General features: G+C 35.4%; 1 protein-coding gene across 1 annotated transcript in view; it reads left to right on the top strand.

Annotated features, from left to right (window-relative positions):
• Positions 1-23191, top strand: part of LOC138699525 (neural cell adhesion molecule 2-like) — a 1056814-nt gene that overhangs the window by 647795 nt on the left and 385828 nt on the right. Inside the window, exon 5 of the mRNA XM_069825483.1 lies at positions 185-330. Coding sequence (XP_069681584.1) covers positions 185-330 — 146 coding nt within the window. The remainder of the gene's footprint in view (positions 1-184; positions 331-23191) is intronic.

The raw sequence follows: 23191 nt of genomic DNA, 5'->3' as shown, positions 1-23191 counted from the left end.
ACATGTTATGGCACACGAACGTAGTTTCATGTTGTTATGCAGCAGAGTAAAGCTATGCATTGTGAATTTTTTCTTTTCTCTTGATATTTCTTTTGTAAATTTTATCATAAAAATTACTTCAATGTGTTGTAATAAAATAGAGTAGTTTTTCTACAAATATTCAATGAAGTATTCTTCTTTCCAGTAAAACCATTATCGGTTCGACTTCTGGCGAAGCCGAAGGTGTTGATGGCAGGGACAGAGTACATACTTACGTGCGAAGCAATAGGTTCCCGTCCTCAGGCGAAGATTACGTGGTTCAGAGACAACAAGGAATTCAAAAGAGGAAAGGTAAGTAATGAGAACCTCTTACAGAAAAATGGTAATTTTTCCTCAATAATACATCGTGTTCCGCTTGTAACTATAATAAAAGGAATAGTTATAACGTCAAAAGTACGCGTTCAAATGGGAAAAGGTTGGTACCTTTTAAAGAGGAGGTCTCAAACTTTTAGTTCATTGTTGTTAGATGAGTCATGCATCACGCGTATGCGTAGATAATTTCATTTGATAAATCTTATCGTATCTTATGCCTTAGGGAAGAGTTAGTAATAGAGATGGGATAAACTGTTCTTTTTAAGAAACAGTTTCGACTGTAACTGTTTCATGAACGAAACTGTTCCAAAATAACAGTTTCAAAGAAACAGTTTCATAAGAATATGTTTACAACATCAGTGTCAAGTGTTCCAACTGTTTCAACCTCTCATCTGCTTCGGGAACATGTTTCAAGGCCCTTGAATCGTCTTTAAATCACCCGTTCAGTGTATTATGACAACGAAAGATAGTTTTCGTAGGTTACTATTAAGGGTACAGTAAGTAACTACAATTCAAAATAAATCAATTTTAGTAAAAATAACGCATATGACCCTAGGAGAGTTTAATAACGATGACATTAGCCGATGATATTTTTTGCGGTATATTAATAATTAAGACTATGTCAGGGCACCATGAACATATTCTCTATCAATGGACAGCTAATAATTAATGCCAGATGTATTAGGGAATTTGATTCGTACAATTAAATTGCGCGATCCTACATAGGCTACTGTTGCACGAAGGCCGTGTGGAACATGGATAATATTATATCTATTTTCGATTGGAGGTCAATGATAGCGCTACACGTGACCTTTGCAGACAACAAAGAAGAGAAAAACTGTTTAGAAACTGAACTGTTTATCTGTTGGAACCATGTGGAAGTTGAAGTTATCACTGGAGCAGTGTAACACTCTTTGGAACAGTTGGAACAGGTTATATCACGAAACTGTTTCGATACGGAACAGTTTCAATTGTGAAACAGTTTCAAATAAACTGTTCCAGCTTTTTTTACCCAACTCTAGTTAGTAAGCATGTGGACACCACATCAGGAAGTATTTTTTTGTGTTATCATTAGCAGATAATCTGTGGTTCGTGTGCAGCGCTGTCTCGTTTTTGGTACAACCTTAGAGCGAGGGAAGCCGTTCCGACACATGTATCAATAATGAAATGGAATAGGCGGTTCAGAGAAACGGGAAGTTTGTAAAGCAGGTAAACATTCCAAGCGTAAAGTGTCTGAGGAAGATAATCACCTTACATCGTATGGCCTGTCGACCTGGTTGGCGAGTTGGTATAGCGCTGGCCTTCTATGCCCAAGGTTGCGGGTTCGATCCCGGGCCAGGTCGATGGCATTTAACTGTGCTTAAATGCGACAGGCTCATGTCAGTAGATTTACTGGCATGTAAAAGAACTCCTGCGGGACAAAATTCCGGCACATCCGGCGACACTGATATAACCTCTGCAGTTGCGAGCGTCGTTAAATAAAACATAACATTTTTTTTTTCGTATGGCCTGCCAGATCACCAGACCTAACTACCTGACTTTTTACTATAGGGACACCAGTAGGTGATTTGGCAGACTTACAGGGAAGAATGTATGCTGCTGTTAACAATGTCATATCACAGATGGTTCATAATACATGCTCGAGGTAGAATATCGGTTGGAAATTTCCCGTGCCACTGATGGAAGCCATGTTGAGGTTTGTGGGACATATGATAAAAATATTCCTAGTTTTCACTCTTTGTAACAATTGGTTTCGTCAATAAATTCGTAATACTTCAGAAGTAACAGCTATCTCTTTTATTATACTTATAAGCGGAACATTCTGTATTATAAGCTGTACATTTCTCTTCCCTCGTTAAGAATAGGAAGCATATTGGCCACGGAAATAACTGGTATTACTCATTAGAATATAAAACATTTTATAAAATATACTATGTCATTTTGTCGTTACCATTTGCTTGTTTTGATAAAGCAGCAAATTACAACTTTTAATTTTATTGTTTAATTGATAAGCAATTTACAACTGTTAACTTTATTTAATAAAAGAACGGTAAAAAAGCCTTAAATATGAACTAATAGCAGCCGCGAATCTTCAGAACCTCAAGTTTAATTTTATAGTTTCGGTCGGTCTAAGCTGAAACTTCCCCATTTCTTAAATCAGGCGTAACTACGATTTCAGTATTTACTGCAACATGGCAACAATGACAGACGTTATAAATCGTTTTGGCTAAGCGTCATATGACGACATTGTACTATAATTCAAAATTCTAAGCCAAAAAACACTCAGAGAAAGGATATAAAATATGTGTGGAGACAGTTTCAGTAGTTTTGTGATGTGCTTGAAAAGATAAATCAGTTTATAGATCAAGAATTTACATGTGCCAGAGGAAAGATGAGTGCTTTAGCAATTAAATCAATATTAATATACGTTACAAGAGCGGTATGTTGACGTTTTCATGGTTGAGGAAAGATTGAAAAAGCGAAACGCAGTTGAGCTTTTTTAATTTCCGATAACATGAAAACAAACATACCGCTCGTGTATCGTACATTATTTTGTACGAAGATCGTTTATTACATACCTGAAAGACGAATTTCTAATTAGTTGCAATGAAATCTCCATGTTGGTTTCTGTTTAATGACGGCAACTTCGGAACACCAAAATATCTTTCTTCAACATTGTTGCTATAAAACAGGCTCCGCCAGGTCGAGTCAAGATCGCGAGAGGGCATACAGATCTGCTTACGGCTTCCACTGCGGGCAGTACACTTGTACACTGCAGTCTATCAGTGGTGGAACCTATCGAGGTCGCTTGGGGGCACCGGTGCACTGCATTTTGCACCAGGAATATTTATGTGCTAAAACATGAACCTTAGCAATGTAATGGATGTTGTTATGCGAACAATTAATTTCATAAGGTCTGAAGGACTTAATCACATGGCGTTCAGGGCACTGCTTGATGATATTAACAGTGAGTATGGGGATTTACTCTTCCACACCGAGGTAAGGTGGTTAAGTCGAGGAAAAGTTCTGGAACGTTTTCTCCCACTTAGGAATGAAATTGCGTTATTTATGGATGTACATGGGAAACTTGTTAGAAGCCTTGAAAGAATATATTAAGAATAATACAACAATTGTGCGAAGACTTCGAACGTAGATATCAGGAAATTAAAGGACTTGAATAACAATTTCAAATATTTACAACACCTTTTTTCAGTGAGTGTCCTGAATATTCCTGCTGAACCACAATTAGGAATACTTGATTTAGAAAGCGATATTGAGCTAAAGGATAAGTATCAAAACAGAAAAGTATTAACCATTTCTATACTTGTTTTCCACGAGAAAGGTTTCCTAAACTGCAAAATCTTGCTGCAAGAACGTTGTGCATGTTCGGGACAATCTACGTATGCGAAACACTGTTTTCTTTAATGAAGTTTACAAAGTCACGTCACAGAAGCCAACTAAGTGATGAACACTGAAAGCATGTTTGCGATTGGCTGGTACTAAAACAAAAGCTCCACAAATTGAAAAGCTGCTTACTAACAAAAAACTGCAAAAATCGCCGCGGATCTCTGATATATAAGAAAAAGTACTAATATTACAGAATTGTATTTGAATAATAACGTTTGTACTGTTGTTTTATTTTGTTAATTGAATTGTATAGCAATGAGAAGGAGACAAACAGTGAAAAGTTTTATTTCGTAGTATGTTAATCTGTATAAAAGTGTATATTTTGTTTTGTTTCATTATTGTGCAAACATGCAAAAATTTATTTCGTATATGGTTAACTGTACCAAATTATGTAGAGTAGTGTTTTGAGTATAGTGCAATTAACAGTGAAAGTGAACTTCAATTAAAAACTGAAGTTAATTTATATTCTTATCACAAATTTGCTTCACATACAGTACAAGTTCTTAGCTCCGCCACTGTGGAAGCAGCTTCGCTTGCCCGCAGCCGTGCGTCAGGGCTTGAGGGTTTGCACGCACGCCCGAGAGTGTAGTCACTTGACGCCCCCTGCTATAAAATGTTTTCTGTGTTTACTATACTCCAGCAGGCCATGATATACGTCTGTCTTTTTTTCCCCCAGTCTATAAATGCGAACTTAAAACAAACGGTAAAGTTATGTAATGATTTATTTTTCATTTTAATATTTTAACAATATTATTTATATAACATATTGCAGTAATAACATCGGCATCTGGAATCTTGTTGATTTTTTCACGGCTTCCTTAATGTTACTTGTATCAGGAATGCTATAAGTTTCGTGGAGTAGTAGAGTTTACTTAATTTTTGCAAATATTTAAAAACAATAATTAACAGTGCAATTTAGGTGAAATTGCAGTGGTAAGTTTCCAATTTATAATTATCACTATGTTAAACGTATCTAAAAATAATATGTTAAAAGCCTAAAGCAGTAAAATGAATGTCGCGCTTAAGCGGTAAGAAGAGGGAAATTGTTATGTGTGTTACGTTGGGAATACTGAATGTGGTATTTCACACTTACCGCGTATTGGTTCTGTGCGGAAAACAAGCAAATACGCACGATCTCGCACAAAATAATAATGTTAGGTGATTTTTATTTGTGTGATGAAAACACTCATTACTCGATTGAAATTACGTTTTTGAAAACGTATTATATGTCTTTCACGTGTTAAATTTTATGTTACCTTATTAACATGTTTCGGCCTGCTATTGGCCATCATGAATGTATAATGAAATTACTTTGTTGAAAAGTTTTCCTTCAAAATTTTCCGAAATAGTGATCGAACGAAAGAGAGCGTAGAGATTTGGGAAAGCTTGCAGTGAAAAACGAGAATGAAACGAGTTGCTAGAATACACAGCAAGGAGTATCATTTGCTAACTCTCTTTTACAGTTCAGTTATGTGTGACGAGTTAGGTTACTGAAACTTTCATAGAGTTGCGTAGATTTTGCTCCTTAACCGCTACTGTTATGTGAACACATGTTACAATTTTATCATAAATGTTCACTTTTACTTATATGATTAGACCTATATCATAATTATATCGAAAATCGTTCAAAAACGACCATATTTACCTTATATTTTTGTATGTAACTCCTCTTCCTGATTCTTCTCTCAAGAGAACTGTATTTAGTTCCCTTCTACCTGGTGTCAGCAATGTCATGGATAAAGAAATTGTAGGCCTACTATTTCAGTTCACTTAGATTACCTACGGATATCACTGATTGATAAACACTGGTCTATACCACGCAGCCAATGCAGAAGCTGAATATTGTAATAGGCATTTAAAACTAAATAATTCCATAAATAATGGTCGTTGGGATAAAAATTTGAAACACCGTATCGTTTTTTCACTGATCTTATCTAATGCATCTAAAGCTGCATTTATCTTTTTCATGTTTCGTACAAATTTTCGTGACGATTTCACAATACTGGTACTAAATTAATTAATCATTATGAGAGAATTATATGTTATACAGAAGAGAATATAAATCACGAAATATTTGCAACATATCTACAAAAAATTTAATTACATTTTAGCATGCGTCCATCAATATTATTACATGACGTGCAGTATTTTAATTTTCCTAAGAATAAAGGAACTCTTTTTTTTTTACTTATTTTCTTTCTATTGTGGATTGTATTACAACGTTCGTAATTGCGTGCAGTCGGCTTGCTGTGAAGAGAAGAGTGTCACGGTGGTATAGTCTCCTTTGATGAAAATAGTTGCATTATGTTTTAAAATTAAAAATGTTCATCTACTCTAATATGAATGGACACGTCCCTTGCTGAATGGATTTTCATAACGAAAACCCAAGATGATATCCAAGGGAATTAATTGGAATTATTATTGAAGAATGGCGGTTTCGGGAAGACTTTAGCGAGAGATATTCTAATTTTGTCTGGCATCACCATTCTGGACAATTAATAAGCCTAATGTTTAATTGCATTTACATATACTATCGCTGTCTAAACAGTAGGGTGGAGTGAATCTATACATGAAATTGTTTTTTATCTGTTTTCTAAATGTAATAGTTGCAAAAATCTGTATTTTCACTTAACGTAGGAATGTGAAAAATATGGAGTTTCTATATTTAATTTTTGAGGTGCTCCAAGGACTTTGAAGTTTCTTAAAATTATAATTTTTTTGCCTCTTCATACATTTGTTCTATCACTTTGTTTCTCATTACGTAGCTAATGAATTCCTGTAAAATCACATATTTTAACTTTATTTGGAAGACTCTAAAGTCCACACCTGTGGAGTAACGGTTAGAAAGTCTAGTCGCGAAACCAGGTGGCCCGGGTTCGATTCCCGGTCGGGGCAAGTTACCTGGTTGAGGTTTTTTCCGGGGTTTTCCCTCAACCCAATATGAGCAAATGCTGGGTAACTTTCGGTGTTGGGCCCCGCATTCATTTCACCAGCATTATCACCTTCATCTCATTCAGACGCTAAATAAACTAAGCTGTTGATAAAGCGTCGTAAAATAACCTACTAAAAAAAAGGACTCTAAATTGGGGTTGCAATACACAGTGTTTTTGAGGGGATCCAAAGGGACAAAATATAGCTATAGTGTTTTACATAAAATATGACAAAAATTCCATTTCAGCTCATTTATTTTTTTTTATTTAAAATTTATTCTCGTTTTTTTTTCACTTCTTTCTGAGTGGTAACTAAATCAACAGGTCCAATATTATCATCCTTCTTTCTGTTCTTTGTTCTAGTAAAACATTCTTTCGTGTTTTGGAACAAGGCGGTCTTCATCACAATTAGTCCAACAGTATTAAATTTTTTTGCATCTGGAACTGCATATATCAAATGGTTTGTTTGCTTCTTCTTTGAATTTTGCAATGTTGTCATTTTAGTTGTCACTATGTCGTTTCTTACAAGGCTTCATTTATTTTGTGTATTGATCATGGTAAGCACGAATCAGTTGTAATATTCTTGTACGACTGATTTTCGGAATTTATGCCTTTATTTGGATTTTCTTAGTTTTGTTAGAAACTCTTTCTGAAATATCTCCAATTGTAGATTCTTTTAATTTGAAGTCAGATCTTAATTCATTTTTGACCCATAGATAATATTTCATTACGTCATGATCCATAGGTAATTGTGATGGCTTCAGCCCCTCTGGCATTGCGAATACAGGGTTGAAGGTCGATTTCTTGTATTAATATTAGAGATATTCTGATTTAAATGCCCTGCAACATAAGAAGAATGAATTTCCATTAATTTTATTATATTAATTATAATTATCATACCTTGGGGTGCTATTCATAGACATTTCGCAGCACGCGCTACGAGCGTACAAAGCTAGCCCCGGCTATCCACTGGTTACTAGTACAGAATTCAAATCATATCCTATCGCTAACACTGGTTTATGAATAAGAAAAACGCTGATCATCCACCGGAAGCCCGCGCTCAAAATGTCTATGAATACGGACCTAAGAGTTTTGTGATTATTCCCAATTTTCTTATAAATTGAAGTTTCCGTGACACTTCAAAGTGAAACAACAAACTACCAGAAATATCCAGAGTATTTTAACATGTATTTTTTAACATTTTCCTGATATCCTGTTCAGATTAAATAACTGGAGAATGTTCTCTCAGTAAAAAATCTGAACCTCATAATTTTGTGAAAATTTCAAAATATGTTGCTCTTGGGGCACCTCTAAATATTAATCTAGAGAAAATATATTTTGCATTGTTCTTTATGATATCACCCCACAACGTTTCCCTGGTATTACATTTTGATTCCATAAATTTCATATTTTCACTCCAATCTACTAAACAGGTGAATTGTGTTCATATGAGTTTTTTTTTTTTTTTTTTTTTTTTTTTTTTAACTGTTGAGAGATGTTTTCTTCTTCTTTCCAGAATTAGGTGATATCAGTTGTTCCGTTCTCTTATGTGGTCTTCCTACGTCTGTTCTGCATTTAAGTCTGTAATTTAATATTTATATATGAAGTCTTTCCTTTCCCTTTGTACTTACATGGTCTTTCTAATTCGCCCTATATTCTTCTATTTTGTCGTTGACAGAAAATATATCCAATTCTGTCCAAGGAGCACAAATATTATATAACTAGCTAAAGGTACGGTCACACGTCGCTACTTTTGCTGCGCAACTTTTGTACTGCAGCTGCAAAAGTTGCGTGTCGCGTTCACACGTAAGCCAAAAGTAGCGCGCTGCACGCTACTTCTCGTGCTGCGCAACCCGAGTGCAGCAAAGGTTGCAACTGGAGGTTGCGAGTCTGTTCACACACAAAGCGCTACGTTTGCAGCCGCAGTCATGCTGCAGGTTTCCATCTCAGTGTTGACTTCTCAATATACATTTTGTGGTTATGTTCGCATTATTAAGAAATTCATGCGAAAGCTTACTTATCTATCATTTGCTTTTCTGTCCTAACTAGTATTCAGAACTTGGCATTTTTTTTTTTACTATAAAGCTTTTAAAAACGCCTATATACTTACGGTTTTACTAATAAAAACTCTATATACAAACGTTTAACTGTCTTATACTTATACAATGAGTAGCTCGTTTATAAGTCGTGTGTAAATTCCTTACTAATAATCACTACATACGTCGTGTATAACAGTATAACTGTTACACAGCTACGTCATAGTTTCGTCATTACTTCGTTACGAAAGGTAATAGAATATCTGAGGTTCTCTATTGCGTCCGGCAGAGCGCTCTAGTGTGGCGTGTTAAATATCGATAGTACAACTGGCTCTAATGGATTACCACACTACATTTTGGTCAAAGAGTACAAGCTACAGCAATGTTATTCTAATAATTCTATGATCTTTGGTTTGTTCTTCTGTGGTTACAAGGCAACCATCATCATAAAATGACAGCCGATACGAACAGCTGTTAGAGGGGCGGCCATTTTTTCCCTATATACAACGCTTAAACAAGGGGTTTCGTGTATATAACTACTGCAAAGCAATTCCCATTATATAGTTACAGCCTGTTTATACGTCCATAGCTTATTCACGGTTTATTAGTAACGTTTTCTGTCTCAACTCTGCATAAGTCTAGTATAAAAACTGTACACGGTTTATTAGTAAGACTGTTATATGATAACCAACAGCATATTCACGTAATAAATGTTGGCAACCCTCCTGTTTAAAACTACGCTACAGAAAATTAAAAAAGTGAATTATATCGTCAGCAAATATGCTCAGACTGTGTTGTACATTTAATAACTGTTACAAATAATTTATTTTCATCTTATCTAACATTAAAATATATCCAAACAATAAAAGTATCATTGCCACATTTGGGTAGCTACACTGATTGCAACCGCAGCAAAAGATTCAACAAAACCGATGTCAAAAATGCTGCGGCTGCAACCCTCAGAACCCTGTTCACACGTCGCTACTTTTAAGCTGCGCGCAATATGAAAAAGTAGCGGGCAGCAGGTTCTTCAGCCGCTACTTTTCGGGTTGCACCGTTGTTCACACGTCGCAGTACAAGAGTAGCGCAGTTTTTTGTTCTGCAGCGCTGCAAAAGTAGCGACGTGTGACCGTACCTTGAGACTGCTACATACCCTAACCTTGATCATTAAAATAGCGCCACCTGAAGTAAATTCTAGAGAATTTGGTATGCAATTCTTCGCTATTTCAATTACTGTAGGGCCTATTCCGCTTGAATGAGATCATAGACAATGGCACAAAATTGCATTACAATAAATTTTAAAATCGTTATCATGGGAGAAATGCCCATAAATTTCAACATTACAATCATTGGAGGATAATATTATATTTCATTACATATCTTTCATCATGGTTTTGATTTTGGTTGGCGTTATTTAATATTGTTTTTCGTTCAATTTTATTTTTGAAAGTATTAAATTTTCCTCTATACTTATTTGAACTATATTTGAAAATATTTATCTTCATAAATGATTCTTCTCATATTCCCAGCTATTATAAGTAGCGTGCAAATTAATCCGAACAACGTAATTACTTATGCAAAAACACTCAAACGGGATAAAAAAAAAGGATCTAAAACATACCCCAGTAATCTATGTGGCCTCCCTTGTTCCTAGTAACAGCTCTGAGACGATTTGGCATGGATTCCACTAATTTCCCACAAATATTCTTCATTTCTTCATCGCGAAACCATACAAAAATGAGGGCAGAAATCATCTTCTCCTTTGTAGAACAATCCATTTTTTGCATTCTTCTTTTGCAAATTGACCACAAGTTCTCAATGGGATTGATGTCGGGTGAGTTGCCTGGCCAGGGGAGTACCTGAATATTCTTCTTGTTGAAGAATTCTGTAGTTTTTCGAGACGTATGGCATGGTGCCAGGTCTTGTTGGAACACACCTCTGCCACCCGGAAATGATTCTTGCAGCTGGGGTACGATTCTGGTTTCCAGTAAGTGAATATAATTGTCAGAATTCATCATTCCCTTGATAGGTATTAATGCTCCAGGTCCTTCATGTGTAAAACAACCCCAAAACATTACTTTAGGGGGAGATGAGCTGCTGTTACTTTTTCGGATCCTTTCCGTACGTAAGAAACACGGTGGCCGTGAACCTCGAAATGAGACTCATCGGAAAAAAGTACATTATTCCAGTCATTCACTGTCCAGTGTTGATGTAATTTTGCCCACATTAAGCGTCTTTTGCACATAACAGGAGTTAGCAGTTGCTTCTTAATAAGCTTACGAGCCCTTCGTCCAGTTTCCAAAAGCCTACGCCGCACTGTTGTGACGTGAATATTCGCCCCAGTGGTAGCCATTAACTCGCGGGTTAAGTCGATAGCAGTTAGTCTAGGATTTAATTTACTTTTCCTGACAATTAAACGATCATCTGCAGGTGAAGTCTTCCTTTTCCGGCCACAGTTTCCTTTTTTCTGGGGTGTGATGGATCCAGTCTCCCTGTATCGTTTTATGATCGAATTAACAGTAGCCAAACCGATGTGACATTCTGCAGCAATTTGCCTCTGTGTCATAGAAGAATGCTCTGCTAATGTTATAATTTTAGACCGTTTTCGTGGAGTTGTATCCAATTGTGAAGACGACAGAATGTACACAGGAATGCAGTATTAAGTCTTCAACACAACTGAAATGCTTATAAGTACAAAACGACAGGCAAAATGTCACATATTATAAAAAATAATAACGACAGACCTTCAACAATGGAATTACACGTACTTCAGATGTCAATTAAAACGGTATGGACAGCTGTGAGGCCAACAATGACAGAAAATGTAAAAATATGTCGTGTTCGGATTAATTTGCACGCTACTCTATTTTCTTCTCTGAAAATTAAAATGTTGGAAACCTACATTTCATTCATTTCTGTCTCTATATTCTATTGAATATGAATTGTTTTGCATGGAGGTTTTGTTCAATTTATCGATCTAGAATTTCTAGTAAATACGACGACACTGTCGCCACTGTACACTACATTGTGTGTGGTTACCCAGGACTCTAGAGGTCCGCAGATCCAATCCCGTGTTCGGTGACCACAGAATGAAACCACAGTCTATTCTACCAATCAACAATTTATAGTATTTTCCTCGCGACCATTGACGTCATCTGAGTAGATAGAATGTGCAGTGAGGAGGCTGTTTATTTCTCGTACAAGGTACCATAATGTCGGTTGGATAAAATTTACATTTGCCACACAACTTACAGACTTGCAAACCGAGTGCAGTGATTCGAAATTTAATGCATCGAACGATAAAGTGGGACAGTAACAATAATTATAAAGAACCACGAGCGGCTCCTCCCCAATCTTAAATAACCTTTTACCATCACTTCTCACATATCACCCGAACATCTTCCGCAAAATGCCTGTTACCGTAGAAGAGGGTAAAGTCGATCAAAATTTTGCAATTTTTTTTATGATATTGAGATTATGCAATGGAGCGAAGTTCCTCAGAAAATAACATTTTGTCGTCATATCCTTCACTTATGAAGGCACATTAGAAGAATTGAATTACAATCTATAAAAAACTGATTTTTTTTATTTGACTTGTGATCGAAGTTACCTGCTTAAATAGGGTAAACTCGATCGCCATTGAATTTTTAGTTTCAAATCGATTTTTAAATATTGCTGAGTAAACTCGATCACTGTTTATGTTTAAAGAAACAAATTAAGTATATTACATATAGGTTATTTGTTATAGGGGGTGTAAAAATAGTACATTATGCAACGAGCCTATAATGAAGGTAATTAAGAAGCGAGTATGGATATTTATGAAACGAGGGCAAGCGAGTTTCATAATTTTCATACGAGCTTCTTAATTACCATTATAGGCGAGTTTCATACGACTTTTTATGCTCGACCGTATATCTAACTTCATATTATTAATTTTCTTTGTATCTGACCTTGACCAATGTCCCGTATGTTGTGAGATGTTGGCAGACGCGAAATTATTGATTTTTTCCGAGGAACAGATGTTCACATTGACCTTTCTAGGCCATAATAACATACAGAGATAACATTGAAATTAAATGAGACATTGAAAAACGAGGTGACAAATTGAATTTATTTGAATATTATTTACAATTAACGCTAATTATTATAGTAACAGAACATAGCCTTCTGCGACAGTATTGGATTTCCAGCCTCCGTGACTTTTCGCTAATTCTCTTTCGATTGCATATCCGAGAATACTCGATACTTGCGGTTTTATAACGGTAGAAAGCTGACCTATCATTGGCTGAACAGTTGTAACCTGAGTCGTCATTGGCTGAAAGACCTGACCTTTAATGAGTAGGTGTACTTTAATGACATGCATTAAAGTTCTGCTACCAGGTGTATAATTACTACATTTCGGCATGGTCGAGCATAAACAATAATAATCTACAATATATGCCTATAGCATTACATAGTGTATCTTTTATTACTGTGATCATACTGTTCGATACAATTAGGCCTATAGATCTCCACTATACAAACGTGACAATGATTGCCAATTTACAAAACATAAAAACACATTTTAATATTTCACATACCAACAAACAAAGATTTAAGAATTCAAAATGTACATTGAAATACCACACTTCAATTATAATCTAAAATGCAATTCAACATTGCTTAGGTTTATATCAGATGATGTTTGAAATCTTCCCCTCCTCATGTCACATTAGAAACTACGTTGTTCCCATAGTCAGGTACAGAGGGGTGTACAAAATTATTCGTTTGGCAGTGCTTCTTAGGCAAGAAATTCACCATAATTTCGTATTCCTCTTTCCCCACTATCCCATCAATATAAGCTATACTATGACACTTTTCTGTATATAAGTTTTAGTTAGAGGTATTTCAGTGAACAATTTATTCTTCCTGCTGGTCCTATCTGCTTCGAGTAGGTCTATGGCATGATCGACTTAACCCTACAAAAGTTCAAGTTTTCTTAAAAGAATAAGTTTCAATACTAACATTTACGAACTGAAAAACTATTATTTCAGGGTACAATCTCAAGGAAAAGTACTTATGTATACTTCATGTCTCCTTTTACTGCTGACGATAATTTAGAGTTTGTAAGACTTTCTTTTCATTTAAGAGAAAAAGTTGAAAATAACAATTTTGACTTTAACGGTAATTACACAGTGTTCCCATTGTTGGCATTCGCAGGCTTTTTGTTGTCCCTCTCGCTTACATTTGCAATGTCAAGCAATGAAGTCAGCATAACAAAATTTTAACAAGTAACTGAAAAACTATATAATTTTCAATACAAATCGCAAATGATCTATTATACACTCACTGATTGACTTTACCCACTTCTACGGTACCTACCCATGAATTATTACCTCTTGCGGACGTACCTTCTGTGAGGCAGACAAATAACCGCGGTATTGTGTAGCAAGCCGGATAATACTAATAATAACAATAATAATTATAATTATAATTATAATAATAAAAATGTTATTATTATATTATTATTTACTTACTTACAAATGGCTTTTAAGGAACCCGAAGATTCATTGCCGCCCTCACATAAGCCCGCCAGCGGTCCCTATCCTGTGCAAGATCAATCCAGTCTCTATCATCATACCCCACCTCCCTCAAATCCATTTTAATATTATCCTCCCATCTACGTCTCGGCCTCCCTAAAGGTCTTTTTCCCTCCGGTCTCCCAACTAACACTCTATATGCATTTCTGGATTCGCCCATACGTGCTACATGCCCTGCCCATCTCAAACATCTGGATTTAATGTTCCTAATTATGTCAGGTGAAGAATACAATGCGTGCAGTTCTGTGTTGTGTAACTTTCTCCATTCTCCTGTAACTTCATCCCGCTTAGCCCCAAATATTTTCCTAAGCACCTTATTCTCAAACACCCTGAACCTATGTTCCTCTCTCAGAGTGAGAGTCCAAGTTTCACAACCATACAGAAGAACCGGTAATATAACTGTTTTATAAATTCTAACTTTCAGATTATTATTATTATTATTATTATTATTATTATTATTATTATTATTATTATTATTATTATTATTATTATGCTAATGGTTTAAGATTTCATAAATTGTTTTATAATAAGAATCCTAAATCTCTCTCTCCGGTCTGCAGATGCATTAAATATGCTAATTTGCATGGATTCAACTTGGATCCATTTAATGTGTAGTATATCTTTGAGTTTTTAACTCACTGATCTTATTTTAATAATTATTTGTCCATTTTATTTCTTGCATTTGGTCAATTGATTAATGTAGACTATTCCATTATTTCAATTATCTCATTGTACTAATTTTATAATTTTATAATTATTATTTGATCATTGATTATGTAGACCATTATATTGTTTGTATTTCATCTCATTGCCATTTTCTATCATTCATTCTCATCATCATTTGTTGTTTTCTTCTGTTTTGTATCGTGCTAAACTGTAATTGGCCTTGTGCTGTTGTTTTTGCACGTTAATATTCTAAATAAATAAATAAATAAATAAATAAATAAATAAATAAATAAATTATTATTATTATTATTTTACTATTAGGTACCTATATTGAAAATATTATTGTTATTATATTAAGTACAAATATTATAAAATATATTATTTTCATTAGTATTACTATTATTATTTTATCAAGTACTTGTATTATCATTATTATTATTATTATTATTATTATTATTATTATTACTATTATTCACAACAATATTGGAAATGTTCTTCAGTAACAATTATTTAAGCAACAATCTGAGTCATATTGAAGACCAAAATATTCAGATTTATGTTAAGAATTTTAACAGAGCACTACGAGTAATCAAGGAAAATAGGAATTCTACGAAAGTCCTAAGGCACACCAGAAGGAAAACTTGCAAAGTTATAGGAAGACTGAGAGTGTATGTGTGTGAAGCATGACGAACCAGGAAACAAGATGCATAGCGAATTACTTCTTTCAAGATGAAATGGCGTAGAGAAACCGGAAATTGCACATTGCTGTACCGGAAGAGAAGTTGAAATATTAAAGAATAACTGGAAATTACACTTGTGATAGACCATATTAAACAGTACATGACGAATTGAGTTCAGCATCTCAATAGAGTTGACAGAATCAGAATATAGAAAATATATACTTTTTTTAGTCTTCTAGAGAGAAAAGGCACTTTAACAACCGGGTATCGAACTCGGAACCTTTGGCTTAGCGTACAAACACTCTACCGACTGAGCTACCCGGAATTCACCTGACATCGTCTCAATTTTTTCCTTTTTATTCACATAACTCTAGTGGGCTGACAAGACGCCAGAAACTCACATCGAGTGCACACAAACTGTGTGTGACTTGAAATTGAGGTTTTCTGTCAACGTACCTACAGTAATGTATATATTATGCAAATCTAACTTTCAAGTAAAGCTCCCTATGAAGCAGACTTGAATAAATTCAAGGAAGAAATTGTTCCGGTGCCGAGTATCGATCCCGGGACCTTTGGCTTAGCGCACCAACGCTCTACCGACTGAGCTACCCAGAAACTTCATCCGACACCATACCAATCTTTCCCTTTTTCTCTACATAACTCAAGCGGGCTGACAGGACTCCAGAAACCCGCATCGAGAGCACACAAGCTCTGTGTGACTTGAAATCGATCGATACCCGGCCCCGGAATAATTTTTCTGCTCCACAGGGAGCTTTACCTGAAACTTAGATTTTCACAAGTATGGTGAGTTTAGTCACTGCCATTATTTATATTAGGAGCGCGAATTGTTGGCCTCAACTCACACTAGGCCTACTTAAACCGTTATTGTCTCTAATATGCGAATTCCAATTTCAAACATGTTTACGGTTATTCTTTCCTTACCAGTTTTAAGAAAGGTACTGGAAGTATCAGAAGTACAGGCTTACTCAGTATGTAGCCTAGTTAACAGCTCCGTATATCTATCAGCGTATTCCGAATCTCAAGGGTCCGGTGGCATCAATGACGTCACGTTGCAGCGAAATAAGGAACAAAACTGCTGGAAGGATCGATGGCTGTCATGGAGACTGTACAAGTTGTTGTCTGTGCTACGCTAGCAAAATTTTGCGAAATTTTCGTACTCCCATCTCGTTCAAAGAAAAGATAGCATAAACAATTTATTTCTTGAACCGGTAGTAATAACTGGTCCGTTGACATGTTCGCTCATAAGCCATTAACATATTGTTTTTACGTTGTGCTCATTACAAACAATACAGCAGAACACACCGCCATGACACAACAGTGCACGATGTCATTCGTCTGCTAATTCCCTCCCTATACAAGAACCAATCAGATTCACTGATGGCGGCTGATGGAGACTGCCACCACCTCTGCAAGTTGATGGCACCGGTGCGACACCGGTGGAGCATCAATGACGTCATCGGTGGAATTCGGAACACGTGATGCCATCGGATTGCTCAGCGCTGAGATTCGGAATACGCTCTATATGTGACTGGGGTGTTGACAATACCTCGAGCGACTCTTAAGGATTGTTGTTGTTGTTGTTAGTCAACTATCCGAAGAAGGTCTGAACCTCACAAATGATGCCAAGAAGGCACCACTTATGAGGCAACTAGGCCAGGAGATAATGGGGTAGGGTGGCCAGTTCCTTTCCCGCTCCATTGCATACATCACCGACTAGCTACATACTGTTCTCCACCCACGAGAAAGTCTCTGCGGAATGAGACGCAGCGGGGTAATGCTGTGAGTGAATGTTGATGTCATAAGGTGTCATAAGGTCACACACGTGGGTACTCGTATCTCTATTGGCTAGCTCTCACAGCACAAACAATTACACTGATATACACCTTTTCATACTACCCTAGTTACAAAATTAGATCACTGTTAATCTCCCGGTCTTTTAATCCCTCCATACAGGAAATAACATATGCAGGAGAGCGCATGATTTTTAAACTGACGTTATAACGATTATAATTATCTATCTACTTCGCTCCAATAGATGACGCAACAGTAAGGACATTCCTTTCACGGTTGATCTCCTGGTTGGAGAACAGTATTCCACTAGTCAGATTTCAGATGCATACAAACAACTATCGTTCTTCCTCTGACACATACCGTCAAGTTAGATGTACTGCCTGATAATGGATGTAGTACATATCAGCTAGAATCTCAATCAGAAGATTGCTTAAAGGTTAATAGTAGGGAATGTATTAATTATATTTCGGTAGGTATCTATTTACTTACTTACAAATGGCTTTTAAGGAACCCGAAGGTTCATTGCCGCCCTCACATAAGCCCGCCATCGGTCCCGATCCTGTGCAAGATTAATCCAGTCTCTATCATCATACCCCACCTCCCTCAAATCCATTTTAATATTATCCTCCCATCTGCGTCTCGGCCTCCCTAAAGGTCTTTTTCCCACCGGTCTCCCAACTAACACTCTATATGCATTTCTGGATTCGCCCATACGTGCTACATGCCCTGCCCATCTCAAACGTCTGGATTTTAAGCTCCTAATTATGTCAGGTGAAGAATACAATGCGTGCAGTTCTGTGTTGTGTAACTTTCTCTATTCTCCTGTAACTTAATCCCGCTTAGCCCCAAATATTTTCCTAAGCACCTTATTCTCAAACATCCTTAATCTCTGTTCCTCTCTCAGAGTGAGAGTCCAAGCTTCACAACCATACGGAAGAACCGGTATTATAACTGTTTTATAAATTCTAACTTTCAGATTTTTGGACAGCAGACTGGATGATAAGAGCTTCTCAACCGAATAATAACACGCATTTCCCATATTTATTCTGTATTTAATTTCCTCCCGAGTGTCATTTATGTTTGTTACTGTTGCTCCAAGATATTTGAATTTTTCCACCTCTTCGAAGGATAAATCTCCAATTTTTATATTTCCATTTCGTACAATATTCAGGTCACGAGACATAATCATATACTTTGTCTTTTCGGGATTTACTTCCAAACCGATCACTTTACTTGCTTCAAGTAAAATTTCCGTGTTTTCCCTAATCGTTTGTGTATTTTCTCCTAACATATTCACGTCATCTGCATAGCGGTAGGTATCTATAGGGTACAAATTTAGTAAGAAACGTACAACAGTGGACTAATCTGTTATTGGCATATGAAATATGGAGTTACTTCAAGTGTGTTGGCATCGGATCAGGAAAATAAAGTAATGGTTCTTTTCCTTTTCTTGGAGAATATATTACTTCGGAATACGAATGTAAGGACTAGCCCAAGAAATAAAACCTTGAATGAATGTTGAAGTTTGTTCTGCGGGGTGCAGGTGTGTTACTCCTTACCTCATTTCCTGTATCGCTTAGGAAATACTGACGAATACATTCAGATCTTAGATTGAAAGAAGTCTGATTACATGCATGGATGTAAGTATATAGAACTTTCTAGTGAAGTGTAATTTCTTTTGGATAAAAAAGGAAAAAGTGCCGCACTACTGACATTTCATAAAATATGTATGAAAAGCAGTTTATTTAGAAGTTATATACGGTTCAGTATTGGTATTGTGTGTGTGTGTTTTTTTTTTTTGTTCATTCTGTATGAACTCCAGTATTTTTATTCTGTAACAATATAATATGAAGTTTGCATCTGTATTAAATTTACACAAACTTTTTCATAAATCTGCATACTGTCAATATACAAAACTCTCAATCTAATGATATTTATTATTCTTAATACAACAGACATGAAGAAAATAAACATAATAACATTTTAGTTTTTTCATCATCAGTGAGTCTGCGTTTATACAGGGTGATTCATAAGTTTCTGTATATAGAGTGTTAGTTGGGAGGCCGGAGGGAAAAAGATTTTTGCAGGAAATGGGTACATGAACCTTGTGCAAATGTTAGGCGGAGTCAAAACACATACTTTGTGTGGCATGCAATATAAAATAATCTCATACTCCAGAAAATAATTTTATTTCGCTTGTACAATCACATCATTATGTTGCTATCATGAAATTTAAAGTTGTATGCTAACATTTTTAACTACTGTATTAGCTAATTTAGAAATAGCCTACAACTTTAAAGCATTGAAATGACAAGTACTGTGTTTTTTATGATTTGCATTTTCAAAATATTATTACAATTATTGGATTAAAAGTAACTTCAACATCCATTAATCGAATGTATATTGCTTCATTGTTATGATTTATCCTATGTTGACATTATTTTGAGATATTTTTTAACAATTTCTTTTAGTCCATTCATGGGAACATGGTGGTCTATTCATAAACCCAATAGCAGAATTTTAAATGAGCAAATCTTTAAACAAATATAAATAGGATGTAGCCCTGAAACTTCATTTTATCATTCCTTATTAGTAATGTAGGTCTAGGTATCTACATGGGAAGATAATATTAAAATGGATTTGAGGGAGGTGGGATATGATTAATCTTGCTGAGGAGAGGGACCAATGGCGGGCTTATGTGAGGGCGGCAATGAACCTCCATGTTCCTTAAAAGCCAGTACGTATGTACTATTGTTATTGTTGTCATTATTATTAAATTACTTCTACGCTCGTTAAGTGGAGTGACTTTACGGGATAGAATTAGAAGTGAGGAAATTAGAGAAAAAAGGCGTGTCGAAGAATATTATAACATAAATAAAAAATACCAGTGCAAATGGAATCATCACGTTCAGTGGATGTCAGTTCACCGTTTACTTATGAAATTATTGCATTATAAACAAAAGAAACCCGAAACATAGAAACATTATTTCTCCAATGGACAGATCAATTTTTAGTAGCAGAATGGGCATTGGTTATCCAGAACTGCAAATGGAAGGGGACGAACATTAAAAGTCCAATAGAGAATTAACAGAATCACAAACACAAATTAGAGGGAAAGAAGAAGTAATAGTAATAACAATAATAAAACATTAAACGTTGAGGGTAAAACTGACAACACTAAACAACGAATTTTTACTTTTGTCTTGCTCCGAAATAAACATAGATGAAAATTACTAATCTGTGTGCCCTAAATCTGAATTTAAAACCCAAATTGCCCCATCACGTACCATTTTCCGGGGGAAGTGAGTTGAATTTTTTATGACTATTACACTCTTACTACGTCATACTACTTTTGACCAATAAAACGGTACGAAAGGACGTATTTCAGCCAATCATGGCTGCTTATCGCACAATTTTATCGCGTCCCTAGCAGTTGTTTAATTTTATCGCGTCCCTAGCATTTGTTTAATTTTATCGCGTCCCTAGCATTTGTTTCTTTGTTTGCCAACATTTGAAACTGCGGTGGTCTGGACGTCAAAAATATATATAAAATTACAAACCACTCCAGTCGATGCACAGCAGTTTCAAATATGACTCGCATTGGCATACAAGAACAAGAATTAATAAAAATCACTGATCATACCTATGCATCTTCTGAAATCCGATTTACAAATAAATGAACAGCACCATTCGGAAATCCTGAATAAGTTGAATATACCATGCAGGCCTAAATCAACGAGTTCCACTTCTATTATGCACACGTCCAATATAACATCAATTCAACCACCAACCACATTCAAATTTGAAAATTGTACATTCAATAATTATTCCTTTTAAAATTATTCATTCGGAAATCCTGAATAAGTTGAATACACCATGTAGGCCTAAATCAACGAGTTCCACTTCTATTACGCACACGTCCAATATAACATCAATTGAACCACCAATCACATTCAAATTTGAAAATTGTACATTGAATAATTATTCCTTTTAAAATTATTGATGTTTATTTTTTATATCATCGTCGTTAATTAAAACTTTTCTAACACTTGTGTATATTAGTTAGGTTATGTTATAGCTTCTGCTCTGAGAGGATAAAAAGAACTTCTGCTATATGATATTATGGATAGTCACTTATCAGAGATTGTTTAATATTAAGATTTATTGAATAGTAATCATTACAGTGTCTGTATAAAGACACTACTGCCATCTAGCTTGCATCTAGCGTAATATTTGTAATGTTGATATGGTACAATAATACATTTGAAGACAGTTGTATTTTCGTAAGTCAGTTAATATTTTATTGTATTGGAGTACTTCGTTACTTCTAATCTTTATATACTTTCTTCTAATCGTGTACTAGTCAATTAAATCCCACTCGAGTTTTGATTTTCTCTAGATAAATCAAAACGTCTAGTGAGATTACTGTTGACAAAACTTATTTGTTTTAATTTTTCTACTCCTACTGATAAAATTGCAACACATTATGAATTCAAAATTCCTCATAATACTTGAAAAATGCGTACTGGATACAAAAATGATATAACATAGTTTAAAATACAACTATAATAAAAATAGTTCATGCGTGTAATGAGAAAAATCCTGGAATTTAAACTTACATTTAAAATAATTTTCTGGATGACTTCTGTTTATAACTAGACCTGGGACTGTATTTTACAAGGAACCAACAATAGTCTGCAAGCATGATGGATGATGATCTTTCTTTATATCTCCTTACCATTTCAGATATTTCTTGATGAAATCTTTCCCCATGCTCATCGCGCACGGTTTCAAGTTTAAAAGGGAAAAAATCCAAATGAGAATGTAAAAAGTATATTTTGAGAGACATATTACACTCCATTTTGTCATATGTACTTAACATGGTTTCCACAATAAGTTCTATGTAGTTCTCTGCCCTAAAATTTCCAAGGAAATTTGAGCAAACGTCTTTGAAAGCACGCCATGTCATTCTTTTTGTAACGGAAAGTTTTTCCTCAAACAAAGGGTCAGCCATAACTTTGTGATTTTGTGGACCGATGAAAATGTCCTCTTTTAATTTGCCTTCACTCAAACTGACAAGCGATTCCTTTAAAAGTGTATTTTGAGAGACATATTACACTACATTTTGTCATATGTACTTAACATGGTTTCCACAATAAGTTCTATGTAGTTCTCTGCCCTAAAATTTCCAAGGAAATTTGAGAAAACGTCTTTGAAAGCACGCCATGCCATTCTTTTTGTAACGGAAAGTTTTTCCTCAAACAAAGGGTCAGCCGTAACTTTGTGATTTTGTGGACCGATGAAAATGCTCTCTTTTAATTTGCCTTCACTCAAACTGATAAGCGATTCCTTTAAATATTGAAAACCACACCCTTGTTCGTTCATTGCATAGACCTCACTTTGAACTGTTATGAAATTTACTTAATAGAAGGGACCAGTATCTGTTTGTTTATTAGAAGTACAAAAGAACATGACAACAACCATAAGAAACCTGAAATAAGTAATAAACTCATAAAATGCATTAGCTTTTGTTTTAGTTTATACCCCCAACCCGCGCCATATGTTTCCTGGGGGAGCGCTTATCGGAAAGTGAAATCATAGTATATCTTAAAAACCTTTTACGTGATACGAAGAAAAGAGATGCATTTTCGGATTCAGCGCACTCCAAACCATAAGGGACACAGTGTTTTAAGTCGGAGCAAAATTCTTGTTGTTCATTGTAATTTAAA

This window comes from Periplaneta americana, chromosome 5 (assembly GCF_040183065.1).
Source record: "Periplaneta americana isolate PAMFEO1 chromosome 5, P.americana_PAMFEO1_priV1, whole genome shotgun sequence".
NCBI classification, from domain to species: domain Eukaryota; kingdom Metazoa; phylum Arthropoda; class Insecta; order Blattodea; family Blattidae; genus Periplaneta; species Periplaneta americana.
The sequence above is the reverse complement of the archived record's forward strand: the minus strand, read 5'-3'. Positions and strand labels throughout refer to the sequence as shown.